This window comes from Bombina bombina, chromosome 4 (genome assembly GCF_027579735.1).
Source record: "Bombina bombina isolate aBomBom1 chromosome 4, aBomBom1.pri, whole genome shotgun sequence".
NCBI classification, from domain to species: Eukaryota; Metazoa; Chordata; class Amphibia; order Anura; family Bombinatoridae; genus Bombina; species Bombina bombina.
Window position 1 is genome coordinate 399379777 of NC_069502.1, and position 14637 is coordinate 399394413.

General features: G+C 40.3%; 1 protein-coding gene across 1 annotated transcript in view; it reads left to right on the forward strand.

Moving 5' to 3' along the window:
• ATP11B (ATPase phospholipid transporting 11B (putative)) overlaps positions 1-14637 on the forward strand; it is a gene marked incomplete in the record, with an annotated part of 701724 nt that overhangs the window by 646746 nt on the left and 40341 nt on the right. The window contains 1 exon segment of the mRNA XM_053710175.1: positions 13597-13762. Within this exon segment, the coding sequence (XP_053566150.1) occupies positions 13597-13762 (166 nt within the window).

The following is a 14637-nucleotide window of genomic DNA, read 5'->3' on the forward strand; positions in this document are numbered from 1 at the left end:
AAGTAATTTCCAGGGAATGGAATAATTTGGGTAATTCTTTTACTCCTTCTAAACGTTTAGCAATTATATCCTGTGCCATCTGACAGATTAGAGTTTTTTGGGACAAAATCCCTAAGGTTTGGGTCTGTCTCTATTCCTGCTAAAATGTACTACTATTTCTACGGCAGATAGTACTAAATTTAAGGATCCTTTAGATAAGAAAATTGAATCCTTTCTAAGAAAAGTTTACTTATGTTCAGGTAATCTTCTTAGACCTGCTATATTTTTACCGGATGTTGCTGCAGCTTCAACTTTTTGGTTAGAAGTTTTAGCACAACAAGTAACAGATCATAATTTTATAGCATTATTATTATTCTATAACATGCTAATAATTTTATTGGTGATACCATCTTTTGATATCATTAGTGTTGATGTCAGGTATATGTCTCTAGCTATTTTAGCTAGAAAAGCTTTATGGATTAAACTTGGAATGCTGATATGTCTTCTAAGTCAACTTTGTTTTCCCTTTCTGTCAGGGTAATAATCATTTTTTCGTTCTTTTTTTCATAATAAGGAACAAAAGCCTGATCCTTCATCCTCAGGAGCGGTATCAGTTTGGAAACTTTTTCCAGTTTGGAATATATCCAAGCCTTATAGAAACCTATAGTCAGCTCCTAAGTACCCATGAAGGTGCGGCCCTTTTTTCCAGTTCAGCTGGTATGGGGCAGATTACGTTTTCTTCAAAGGAATTTGGATCAATTCCGTTCTCAATCTCTGGTTTCAGAACATTGTTTCAGAAAGGTACAGAATTGGCTTCAAGTTAAGGCCTCCTGCTAAGAGATTTTTTTCTTTCCCGTGTCCCAGTTAACACAGCAAGGCTCAGCATTTCTGAAATGTGTTTCAGATCTAGAGTTGGCTGGAGTAATTATGCCAGTTCCAGTTCTGGAACAGGGACTAGGGTTTTATTTTATCTCTTCATTGTACCAAAGAAGGTCAATTCCTTCAGACCAGTTCCGGATCTATCAATATTGAATCGTTATGTAAGGATACCAACATTCAAGATGGTTACTGTAGGACTATTCTGCCTTTTGTTTAGTAAGGGCATTATATGTCTACAATAGATTTACAGGATGTGTATCTGCATATTGAGATTCTCTTTTTAGACAAGCATTACCAGTTTTGTGGCTCTACCGTTTGGCCTAGCCTCAGTTCCAAGAATTTTTTTCAAAGATTCTCGGTGCCCTTCTTTCTGTATTCAGAGAACGGGGTTTTGGTATTTCCTTATTTGGACGATTATCTTGGTATTTGCTCAGTCTTCTCATTCGAAGAATCTCATGCGAATCGATTTGTGTTGTTTCTTCAAGATCATGGTTGGAGGATCAATTTACCAAAAAGTTCATTGATTCCTCAGTCAAGGGTAACCTTTCTGGGTTTCCAGATAGATTCAGTGTCCATGACTCTGTCTTTAACAGACAAAAGACGTCTAAAATTGATTTCAGCTTGTCGAAACCTTCAGTCACAATCATTCCCTTCGGTAACCTTATGCATGGAAATTCTAGGTCTTATGACTGCTGCATCGGACGCGATCCCCTTTGCTCGTTTTCACATGCGACCTCTTCAGCTCTGTATGCTGAATCAATGGTGCAAGGATTACACAAAGATATCTCAATTTATATCTTTAAAAACCGATTGTTCGACAGTCTCTAACGTGGTGGACAGATCACCATCGTTTAATTTAGGGGGCTTCTTTTTGTGCTTCCGACCTGGACTGTAATTTCAACAGATACAAGTCTCACAGGTTGGGGAGCTGTGTGGGGATCTCTGACGGCACAAGGAGTTTGGGAATCTCAGGAGGTGAGATTACCGATCAATATTTTGGAACTCCGTGCAATTTTCAGAGCTCTTCAGTTTTGGCCTCTTCTGTAGAGAGAATCGTTCATTTGTTTTCAGACAGACAATGTCACAACAATCATCAAGGAGGGACTCACAGTCCTCTGGCTATGAAAGAAGTATCTCGATTTTTTTTGGTTTGGGCGGAATCCAGCTCCTGTCTAATCTCTGCGGTTTATATCCCAGGTGTAGACAATTGGGAAGCGGATTATCTCAGCCGCCAAATGTTCCATCCGGGCGAATGGTCTCTTCACCCAGAGGTATTTCTTCAGATTGTTCAAATGTGGGAACTTCCAGAAATAGATCTGATGGCGTCCTCATCTAAACAAGAAACTTCCCAGATATCTGTCCAGATCCCGGGATCCTCAGGCGGAGGCAGTGGATGCATTTTCACTTCCTTGGAAGTATCATCCTGCCTATATCTTTCCGCCTCTAGTTCTTCTTCCAAGAGTAATCTCCAAGATACTGAAGGAATGCTCGTTTGTTCTGCTGGTAGCTCCGGCATGGCCTCACAGGTTTGGTATGCGGATCTTGTCCGGATGGCCTCTTGCCAACCATGGACTCTTCCGTTAGACCAGACTTTCTGTCGCAAGGTCCTTTTTTTCCATCAGGATCTGAAATCCTTAAATTTATAGGTATGGAGATTGAACGCTTGATTCTTGGTCAAAGAGATTTCTCTGACTCTGTGATTAATACTATGTTACAGGCTCGTAAATCTGTATCTAGAGAGATATATTATAGAGTCTGGAAGACTTATATTTTTTGGTGTCTTTCTCATCATTTTTCTTGGCATTCTTTTAGAATGCCGAGAATTTTTTTCAGTTTCTTCAGGATGGTTTAGATAAGGGTTTGTCTGCAAGTTCCTTGAAAGGACAAATCTCTGCTCTTTCTGTTCTTTTTCACAGAAAGATTGCTATTCTTCCTGATATTCATTGTTTTGTACAAGCTTTGGTTCGTATAAAACCTGTCATTAAGTCAATTTCTCCTCCTTGGAGTTTGATTTTGGTTCTGGGAGCTCTTCAAGCTCCTCCCTTTGAACCTATGCATTCATTGGTCATTAAATTACTTTCTTGGGAAGTTTTGTTCCTTTTGGCCATCTCTTCTGCCAGAAGAGTTTCTGAATTATCTGCTCTTTTCTTGTGAGTCTCCTTTTCTGATTTTTCATCAGGATAAGGCGGTGTTGCGAACTTCTTTTGAATTTTTACCTAAAGTTGTGATTTCCAACAACATTAGTAGAGAAATTGTGGTTCCTTCATTATGTCCTAATCTTAAGAATTCTAAGGAGAAAGCATTGCATTCTTTGCATGTTGTTAGAGCTTTGAAATATTATGTTGAAGCTACTAAGTCTTTCCGAAAGACTTCTAGTCTATTTGTTATCTTTTCCGGTTCTAGAAAAGGCCAGAAAGCTTCTGCCATTTCTTTGGCATCTTGGTTGAAATCTTTAATTCATCTTGCCTATGTTGAGTCGGGTAAAACTCCGCCTCAGAGGATTACAGCTCATTCTACCAGGTCAGTTTCTACTTCCTATGTGTTTAGGAATGAAGCTTCGGTTGATCAGATTTGCAAAGCAGCAACTTGGTCCTCTTTGCATACTTTTTCAATTCTACCTTTTTGATGTATTTTCTTCTTCTGAAGCAATTTTTGGTAGAAAGTACTTCAGGCAGCGGTTTCAGTCTGAATCTTCTGCTTATGTTTTTTATTAAACTTTATTTTGGGTGTGGATTATTTTCAGCAGGAATTGGCTGTCTTTATTTTATCCCTCCCTCTCTAGTGACTCTTGTGTGGAAAGATCCACATCTTGGGTAATCATTATCCCATACGTCACTAGCTCATGGACTCTTGCTAATTACATGAAAGAAAACATAATTTATGTAAGAACTTACCTGATAAATTCATTTCTTTCATATTAGCAAGAGTCCATGAGGGCCCACCCTTTTTGTGGTGGTTATGATTTTTTTGTATAAAGCACATTTATTCCAATTCCTTATTTTATATGCTTTCGCACTTTTTTATCACCCCACTTCTTGGCTATTCGTTAAACTGAATTGTGGGTGTGGTGAGGGGTGTATTTATAGGCATTTTAAGGTTTGGGAAACTTTGCCCCTCCTGGTAGGAATGTATATCCCATACGTCACTAGCTCATGGACTCTTGCTAATATGAAAGAAATGAATTTATCAGGTAAGTTCTTACATAAATTATGTTTTTTACTATGGGAGTAATTTGTCCCGTTCCAAGATCGGAGCAGGGACAGGGATTTTACTCAAACCTATTCGTGGTTCCCAAAAAAGAGGGAACTTTCAGACCCATTTTAGACCTCAAGTGTCTAAACTAGTTTCTCAGAGTCCCATCGTTCAAAATGGAGACTATTCGAACAATCTTACCAATGATCCAAGAGGGTCAATATATGACTACCGTGGACTTCAAGGATGCTTACCTTCATATTTCTATCCACAAGGATCATCGTCAGTTTCTAAGGTTTGCCTTCCTGGACAAACATCAGTTCATGGATCTTCCCTTCGGGTTGGCCACAGCACCCAGAATCTTCACAAAAGTTCTAGGGTCTCTTCTGGCGGTTCTCAGACCGCGAGGCATAGCAGTGGCGCCTTATCTGGACGATATTCTAATCCAGGCGTCCACGTATCAACTGACAAAATCTCGAACGGACACTGTTGTCTTTCCTGAGAACTCACGGTTGGAAGGTGAACATAGAAAAGAGTTCACTAGTTCCACAGACAAGGGTTCCTTTCTTGGGAACTTTGATAGACTCGGTAGCCATGAAAATATTCCTGACGGAAGTCAGAAAATCAAAGATTCTAAACTCTTGCCGAGCACTTCAGTCCATTCCTCGGCCATCAGTGGCTCAGTGTATGGAGGTAATTGGATTAATGGTGGCGGCAATGAACATCATTCCGTTTGCTCGCTTTCATCTCAGACCACTGCAGCTGTGCATGCTCGGACAGTGGAATGGGGATTATGCGGATTTATCTCCTCTGATAACTCTAGATCAAGAAACCAGAGACTTTCTTCTTTTGTGGTTGTCGCCGGATCATCTGTCCCAGGGGACTTGTTTCCGCAGACCCTCGTGGGTGATAGTGACAACGGACGCCAGCCTATTGGTCTGGAATTCCCTGAAGGCTCAGGGTGTTTGGACTCAGGTGGAGTCTCTACTTCCAATAAATATTCTGGAACTGAGAGCAATATTCAATGCGCTTCAGGCGTGGCCTCAGTTGGCTTCAGCCAAATTCATCAGATTCCAGTCGGACAACATCACAACTGTGGCATATATCAATCATCAGGGGGGAACAAGGAGTTCCTTAGCTATGATAGAAGTATCCAAGATAATCCGATGGGCGTAGGTCCACTTTTGTCATCTGTCAGCAATCTACATCCCAGGAGTAGAGAACTGGGAAGCGGATTTTCTAAATCGACAGACTTTTCATCCGGGGGAGTGGGAACTCCATCCGGAGGTGTTTGCCTCACTGATTCTCCAATGGGACAGACCAGAATTGGATTTGATGGCATCTCGACAGAATGCCAAGCTTCCAAGATACGGATCCAGGTCGAGGGATCCTCAGGCCGAACTGATAGATGCCTTGGCAGTGCCTTGGTTGTTCAGCCTAGCTTATGTGTTTCCACCATTTCCTCTCCTTCCACGCGTGATTGCTCGAATCAAACAGGAGAGAGCTTCAGTAATCCTGATAGCGCCTGTGTGGCCACGCAGGACTTGGTATGCGGATCTAGTGGACATGTCCTCTCTGCCACCGTGGAAACTTCCTTTGAGATAGGACCTTCTCATTCAAGGTCCTTTCCAACATCCAAATCTAATTTCTCTGCAACTGACTGCGTGGAGATTGAGCCCTTGATTTTATCTAAGCGAGGATTCTCTGATTCGGTCATCAATACTTTGATACAGGCTAGAAAGCCTGTCACTAGAAAAATCTATCATAAGATATGGCGTAAATATCTTTATTTGTGTGAATCCAAGGGTTACTCATGGAGTAAAGTTAGGATTCCAGGATTCTGTCTTTTCTCCAAGAAGGATTGGAGAAAGGGTTATCAGCAAGTTCTTTAAAGGGACACATTTCTGCTTTGTCAATTTTGTTTCACAAACGTTTGGCAGATGTGCTAGATGTTCAGTCTTTATGTCAGGCTCTATCTAGAATTAAGCCTGTATTTAGACCAATTACTCCTCTCTGGAGTTTAAATTTAGTTCTTCGAGTTCTTCAAGGGGTTCCGTTTGAACCTATGCATTCCATAGATATTAAATTGTTATCTTGGAAAGTTCTGTTTTTGGTTGCTATTTCTTCTGCTCGAAGAGTTTCTGAGCTTTCAGCGTTAGTGTGATTCGCCTTATCTCATATTTCATTCTGATAAGGTGGTTTTACGTACAAAACCTGGTTTTCTTCCTAAGGTTGTTTCTAATAAGAATATTAATCAGGAAATTGTTGTTCCTTCCTTGTGTCCTAATCCTTCTAAGAAGGACCGTCTGTTACATAACCTGGATGTGGTCCGTGCCTTAAAGTTCTACTTACAGGCAACTAAGGATTTCCGTCAATCATCTTCATTATTCATTGTTTATTCTGGAAAGCGTAGGGGCCAGAAAGCTATGGCTACCTCTTTCTTTTTGGCTGAGAAGTATCATTCGCCTGGCATATGAGACTGCTGGACAGCAGCCTCCTGAAAGAATTACGGCTCATTCTACTAGGGCTGTGGCTTCCACATGGGCCTTTAAAAACGATGCATCTGTTGAACAGATTTGTAAGGCTGCGACTTGGTCGTCCCTTCATACTTTTTCCAAATTTGATACTTTTGCTTCTTCTGAGACTGTTTTTGGGAGAAAAGTTCTTCAAGCAGTGGTGCCTTCCGTTTAGGTCTCTGTCTTGTCCCTCCCTTTCATCCGTGTCCTGTTGCTTTGGTATTGTATCCCACAAGTAAGGATGAAATCCATGGACTCGTCGTATCTTGTAGAAGAAAAGGAAATGTATGCTTACCTGATGAATTGATTTCTTCTACGATACGAGTCCACGGTCCTCCCTGTCAATTTAAGACAGATTATATTTTTATTATTTATAACTTCAGTCACCTCTGCACCTTTTAGCTTTATATACAGCTCTGCTGTGGTGCTCTTTGCCACTTCCTGTTAGCAGGAGGATAATATCCCACAAGTAAGGATGAAATCCGTGGACTAGTCGTATCGTAGAAGAAATCAATTTATCAGGTAAGCATAAATATCCTTTTTGAGGAAATTGGATATTTTGTTTAAATAAACTGATCCTGCCTCTGATCTTACTGTAGTAACTAAGCTGCCTGAACACAAATTTACCAAAGCTAAGTGTGTTTGTTGTAAATTAGCTGATCTTACATCAGCTAAAATATGTGGCACTTGTTATGACAAATTATTACATGCTGAAAATGTTTCTATAAGTACAAATACATCTACTGTTATTCCTTCACAGTCTAATGTACATGATATTCCTGCAGATATGAAAAATGATATTGCTGCAGCCATATAGAACGCTATGACGACTATTCCTCCTTCAAATAAACGTAAAAGGTCTTTCCAAACTTATCATAAATCTGGTGAAATTTGTATTGCTTGACAGCATACTGAAGTATACTCTGATGAGGATCTCTCTGGCTCAGAGGATCCTGCTTTAGAGACTGAAATTGACAAATTACTTTTCTTTTTAAGATTGAATATATATTCGTTGTTTATTAAAGGAAGTATTGTTTACTTTGGGTATTGAGGAGTCTAGTCCTCTTGATAACAAAACTAGTAATCGTTAGTAATTCTGTTTTAAAAACTTCTGAGGTTACTCCAGAAGTCTTTCCGATTCCAGATGCTATCTCTAATATGATTGCTAAAGAATGGTCTAAGCCTGGTGCTTCTTTTAACCCTTCTTCTAGGTTTAAGAAACTGTATCCTTTACGTGTGGCCAATTTAGAGTTTTGGGGAAAAGTCCCTAAGGTTGATGGGGCTATTTCCACTCTTGCCAAACGTACTGCTATTCCTACGGAAGATAGTACTTCCTTTAAGGATCCTTTAGATAGGAAGATTGAATCTTATCTTAGAAGAGCATATTTACATACTGGCTATATTCTTAGACCTGTTATTTCTATGGCTGATGTTGCTGCTGCTTCAACTTTTTGGTTGGACAGCTTAGCACAGCAGTCATCAGATCCTGAACTTTCTAGCATTATTTTTTTACTTCAAGATGCTAAGCATTTCATTTGTGTTGCTATATTTGATGTCATTAAAATTGATATTAAATCTATGTCTTTAGCTATTCTTACTAGAAAATCTTGGAATGCTGACATGGTGTCTAAATCTAGATTACTATCTCTATCGTTTCAGGGTAATAATTTATTTGGTTCTCAATTGGATTCTATTATCTCCACTATAACTGGGGGAAAGGGAGTTTTTCTGCCCCAAGATAAAAAAATCTAAGGTTAAGTTTAAAGCTCCCAATCGTTTTTGTTCCTTTCTTCAGAATAAAGAACAAAAAAACTCTCCTTCCCCTAAGTCCTCTGGCTCGAATTGGAGACCATCTCCGAATTGGAATAAATCCAGGCCTTATAAGAAACCAAATCCAGCACCTAAGACTGCATGAAGGTGCGGCCCTCAAACCAGTTCAACTGTTGGGGGGGCAGATTGAAATTATTTCTTGACATTTGGACAGATTCTGTTCAAAATCAGTGGATTCAGGATATTGTTTCTCAAGGGTATCAAATAGGTTTCAGAATAAGACTTTCCATGGGAAGATTCTTTCTTTCTCATGTTCCAACAAACCCTGTGAAGGCTCAGGCTTTTCGGAAGTGTGTTTCAGACCTAGAGCTTTCAGGGGTGATTGTCCCAGTTTCTCAGCAGAAACAGGGTTTGAGTTTTTATTCAAATTTGTTCATTGTCCCAAAGAAAGAAGATTCGATTTTAAATCGTTTTGTAAGAGTCCCAACTTTCAAGATGTCCACAATAGACTTGCAGGACGCTTATATTCACTTTCTAATTCATCCAGACCACTATCGTTTTCTGAGATTCTTTTTTCTAGACAAGCATTATCAATTTGTCGCTCTTCCGTTTCGCCTAGAGATAGCTCCAAGAATCTTCTTGAAGGTTCTCAGTGCTCTTCTATCTGTAATCAGAGAGCAAGGTATTGTGGTGTTTCCTTATTTGGATGGTATCTTGGTACTAGCTTAATCTTTTCATTTAGCAGAAACTCACACGAAACAACTAGTGTGGTTTCTTCAAAGACATGGTTTAAGGATCAATTTGCATAAGAGTTTCTTGATTCCTTAGACAAGGGTCACCTTTTTAGGTTTCCAGATAGAGAAAGAGTCATAGACACTTAATCTAACAGACAAGAGACAAATGAAGTTGGTTTTAGCTTGTCTAAACCTTCAGTCTCTCATTTCCTTCAGTGGCTATGTGCATGGAAGTTTTAGGTCTCATGACTGCAGCATCAGACGCGATCCCCTTTGCTTGTTTTCATTTTAGGCCTCTACAGCTTTGCATGTTGCACCAAGGGTGCAGGGATTATATTCTATTAAATCCCAACACTCAACTCTCTCTGACTTGGTGGTTAAACCTTCACCTTATTGTTCAAGGGGCCTCCTTTGTTCGTCCTTCCTGGACTGTGATCTCAACAGATGCAAGTCTTACAGGTTGGGGAGCTGTCTGGGAGTCTCTGACAGCACAAGGGAATTGTAATCCTCGAGGCGAGGTTACCAATCAATATTTTAGAACTCTGTGCTATTTTCACAGCTCTTCAGGCTTGGCCTCTATTGAAGAGAGAACTTTACATTCGTTTTCAGACAGACAATATCACATCATTGGCATATGTCAATTATCAAGGAGGGACTCGCAGTCCTTCAGCATGAAAGAAGTATCTCGGATACTTTCTTGGGCGGAATCCAACTATTGTCAAATTTCTGAGATTCATATCCCAGGTGTAGACAATTGGGAAGTGGATTATCTCAGCCGTCAGACTTTACATCCTGGGGAGTGGTCTCTCTGTCCAGATGTGTTTTTTCATCTTGTACAGATGTGGAGTATTACAGAAATAGATCTGATGGCCTCTCGTCTAAACAAGAAGCTTCCCAGATACCTTTCCAGGTCCAAGGATCCTCAGGCGGAGATGTTGGATGCTTTAGCAGTTCCTTGGTTTTACCAACCTGCTTAAATTTTTCCGCCTCTGATTCTTCTTCCAAGTGTGATCTCCAAGATTATAATGGAATACTCTTATGTGTTTCTGATAGCACCAGCATGGCCTCACAGGTTTTGGTATGCCGATCAAGTCTGAATGTCCAGTTGCCAGCCTTGTCCACTTCCTTTAAGGCCAGACCTTCTGTCTCAAGGGCCTTTTTTCTATCAGGAACTCAAATCTCAAAATTTTGAAGACATAGAAATTGAACGCTTAATCATAGAGGTTTCTCTGACGCCATGATTAGCACTATGATACAGGCTCGGGTTTGGAAAATCTATATTTCATGGTGTTCCACTCATGATTATTCTTGGCATTCTTTCAGAATTCCTAGGATTTTACAGTTTCTTCAGGATGGTTTGGATAAAGGGTTGTCTGCAAATACCTTTGAAAGGACAAATCTCTGCTCTTTCTGTCTTATTTCATAGAAAGATTGCTAAGCTTCCTGATATTCACTGTTTTGTTCAGGCTTTGACTCGTATTAAACCTGTGGAATTCCTGGGTACTATAATAGACTCCATATCCATGAGGATATTTCTAATAGACCAGAGACGTTGCAAGCTAACTTCAGCATGTCTCCCTCCGGACCTCCTTGAGTCCCTCTGTGGCTCAGTGTATGGAGGTGGTCTCATAGTGTCCTGCATGGAAATCATTCCTTTTGCCAGGTTTCGTCTCAGACCTTTACAACTGTGCATGCTGAAGCAGTGGAACGGCGATCATTCAGATCTGTCTCAACAGATTATATTAGACAGCCGGTCGAGAGAATCACTCTCTTGGTGGCTCTGTCCCGAGGGACATGCTTCTTAAGACCATCCTGGGAGTTTATGACTACGGACGCAAGCCTATCCAGTTGAGCGGTTTGGGGTGCCAGTAAGGCACAGGGGTTGTGGACTCCTCCCGATCAATATTTTGGAACTACGGGCAATCTTCAAGGCCTTGAAGGCTTGGCCACTTCCGGGTTTGTCCCAATTTATCAGATTCCAATCAGACAATATAACCTCAGTGGCTTACATCAACCATGAAGGGGGAACGAGAAGTTCCTTGGCGATAAAGGAAGTATCTCAGATTCTGGAGTGGGCGGAGGCCCACTGCTGTTTGTTTTCAACGATCCACATTCCGGGTGTGGACAACTGGAAGGCGTATTTTCTCCGCAGGCAATCCTTCCATCCAGGGGAATGGTCTCTCCATCCCGAGGTGTTTGCAGAGATATGCAGCAAGTGGGGGACGCCGGAGATAGATCTCATGGCTTCCCGTCTCAATACCAAGCTACCCAGGTATGGGTCGAGGTATCCCCAAGTGGATCTAATAGATGCATTAGCAGTGCCCTGGAGGTGCAAACTCATATCTTTTTCCTCTATTACCGCTTCTTCCTCGAGTGGTGGCCCGCATCAAGCAGGAGCGGGTATCCGTAATCCTGATTTGTCCATCGTGGTCGCGTAGGACGTGGTTCGCAGATCTAGTGGGGATGTCCTCATCTCCTCCGTGGAAGTTACCTTGTCGCAGAGACCTGCTGATACAAGGTCCATTTGTTCATCAAAATCTAGATTCTCTGAGGCCGACTGTGGGGACAATGAATGCTTAGTCTTAGCCAAGAGAGGTTTCTCTGAGAGTGTCATTGATGCTCTTATTCAAGCTCAAAAACCAGTTACTCAGCGTATCTACCACAAGGTGTGGAAGACCTACTTATTCTGGTGTGAAGAGCGTGGTTGCCAAGATCTTATCTTTTCTCCAGGATGGGCTGGAGAAGGGCCTTTTTGCTAGTTCCCTGAGGGGACAGATTTTGTCCCTGTCGGTTTTATTGCACAAGTGACTGGCTGAGCTTCCAGATGTGCAGTCCTTTGTTAAGGCTCTGATTAGGATCAGGCCTGTGTTTAGATCTGGGGCTCCTCCTTGAAGCCTAAATCTTGTTTTTTGGGTTTTGCTACAGGTTCCGTTTGAGCCTCTGCATTCCGTTGACATTTAAATTGTTATCTAGGAAGGTTTTTATAGGCTATTGCCTCTGCGCGCAGTTTATGCGATCTCTGCTTTGCAATGTGAGCCCCCTTATCTGATTTTCCATGCAGATAATGCAGTTTTACGTTCTTTTTGGTTTCGGAGTGTCATCCGCTTAGCTTACGAGACAGCGGGACATCATCCTCCTAAGAGGAAAACGGCTCATTCAAATAGAGCAGTGGCTTCCTCTTGGGCCTTTAAGAACGAGGCCTCTATGGATGAGATTTGAAAAGGCGCTACCTGGTCCTCCTTAGCAACTTTTTCAAAATTTTACAAGTTTTATGTTTTTGCTTTGGCTGAAGCAGCTTTTGGGAGAAAAATTTGCAGGCTGTGGTGCCCTCAGAATAAGCTCCGCCTCTTCCTTTTTGTTCCCTCCCATTATTTATTCAGTGTTCTCTGGAGCTTGGATATAGTTTTCCCAACAGTAAGGAATGAAGCAGTGGACTCTCCCTATCTTAGAAAGGAAAACATAATTTATGCTTACCAGATAAATTCCTTTCCTTCCGGATAGGGAGAGTCCACGGCCCCCACCCATTTTTTCTTGTCTATGGGCGGTCCCCTATTTATTTTATTCTTTGGGCACCATTTATACCCTCTGAGGAAGCGTTCTTGTGAAACGCGCGTCAGGAGTCACTAGGAGAAGCTCTGTCTCTCCTTTTTTAAATTGCTTACCGGATGGTCTAAACCTTTAAACTATATTGATAATACTCTCAGCAATGCAGATTATTAGTATAACAGTAATATAGCCCCCGGATAGTAGGGGCTTAGTCGATAGTTCTTTTTCATCTGCTTGCTGTTGTAGTCATTCGATTTCACTTATTTCTCATAATTGTGGGACGGTTGAACATTCTGGTTTAAGTGTTTTTAATTTCAGCCTATGCTGTTTGTATGAATGAAACACTTTTTTGTATATTGTCAATAAAGATTTAGTATGAATGGATTTATCTAACTGTTAAACACCACTTTGATATTTTGATAAAGAAGTATTGGGAGGGATTTTTAAGCCTTTGGCTGGGGTGTCTTTGCCTCCTCCTGGTGTCCAGGTGTTGTATTTCCCAACAGTAAGGAATGAAGCCGTGGACTCTCCCTATCCAGAAGGAAAGGAATTTGTCTGGTAAGCATAAATTATGTTTTTAAACGGCTTTCCAGTTTACTTCAGTTATTTAAATTTTCTTGGTTGAAGAGTAAAGCTAGGTAGGCACATAATAGTGGAGCGTACATGTGTTAATATAGCAGTTGCAAGAGTGTATAACACTGCTACAATCAATGTTGCAAAACACTGCTGCCATAGATTACTACAGACACTCTGTCTATTATAAACTAACCTAGATTTACTCTTCAACAAAGTATACGAAGAGAATGAAGTAAATTAGAAATGTATGCACTATATAAATCATGAAAGTTCAATGTTGACTTTACTGTCCCTTTAATGTGTCTATACACACATATTAATCCTATAATAAAATTGTTTCATTAAATATAACGTTTGTGTATTTCAGCATCTGTGATTTTAATATTTTTTTTCCCCTGCCTCAGGCCATTTTTGCACACGCAGGATATGTACTTTGTATTCGTTCAGCTACTTTCCAGTGGTTCTGCGTGGTTTGCCATAATCATCATCATCATATTTTGTCTGTTTCTTGATGTCATGAAGAAAGTGGTGTACAGACACGTTCAGCCTACAAATACGGAGAAGGCACAGGTATCAAGAACTGTATACGGACATCAAAAAGTGTTTGTGGAAAGAATGTTTTAATGTTTTGTTTAGAAGTGCCATTGAGACTTGTATATAATGCTCAGGTGTCTATTGTTCACACAGTATTGGAGTATTTATAACTTCCACATGCTGGTAATAGTGGGCGTGGCTAAATGTTACAGAAGATTGTATTGCAGTACCTGCCTTAAATATCTTAAAACTACATATCCTTAATAATGTTAATGGTGGTTTATTTATTTGATTCCTACAACATTACTAGGTGTTGGGGAAAAGCAGACTTATTTTTTTATGCTTATTTTTATCCAATACCTTTGTCTCCTCCATCTCTTATCATAAACACAAAAAATGTACTTCAATAGAAATGAACTAGACTGGGGGACTGATGACATTTTACAGGCTATGTGACCATTCTTCCCAATACGTTTACCAGATATTGCGTGACAATGCTCTCAAGGTACATTGACCTACAGCAGCATTTTTGTCAGCAATTATTGAGCCTTCTCATAGTTTATCCATATTGCCAACAAAGTCTGCTGTGCTTATTAAAACTGCATTTCATTTTACCTTTAAGTTGTAAAATTGTATAGAACCAAATATTATGGCATTAAAATAGAGCATATTATATTGGATATGACCAAAAATAACATATACTGTATATATAATGTGTAATTGTTAATTGTATTAGTGTGTGTGTTTAGTTATACACTGTATTAATTTGAATGCGTATATATGCATACACACAAAAACAATTATATACCACATTTTAATAAAAAAGGAACCTCTTTCATAAAGCAGTATATAAGCCTTCTCAACGGCAAAAGGGATATTTAGTGTACGCCATTTAAGACACTAAAGGTAGT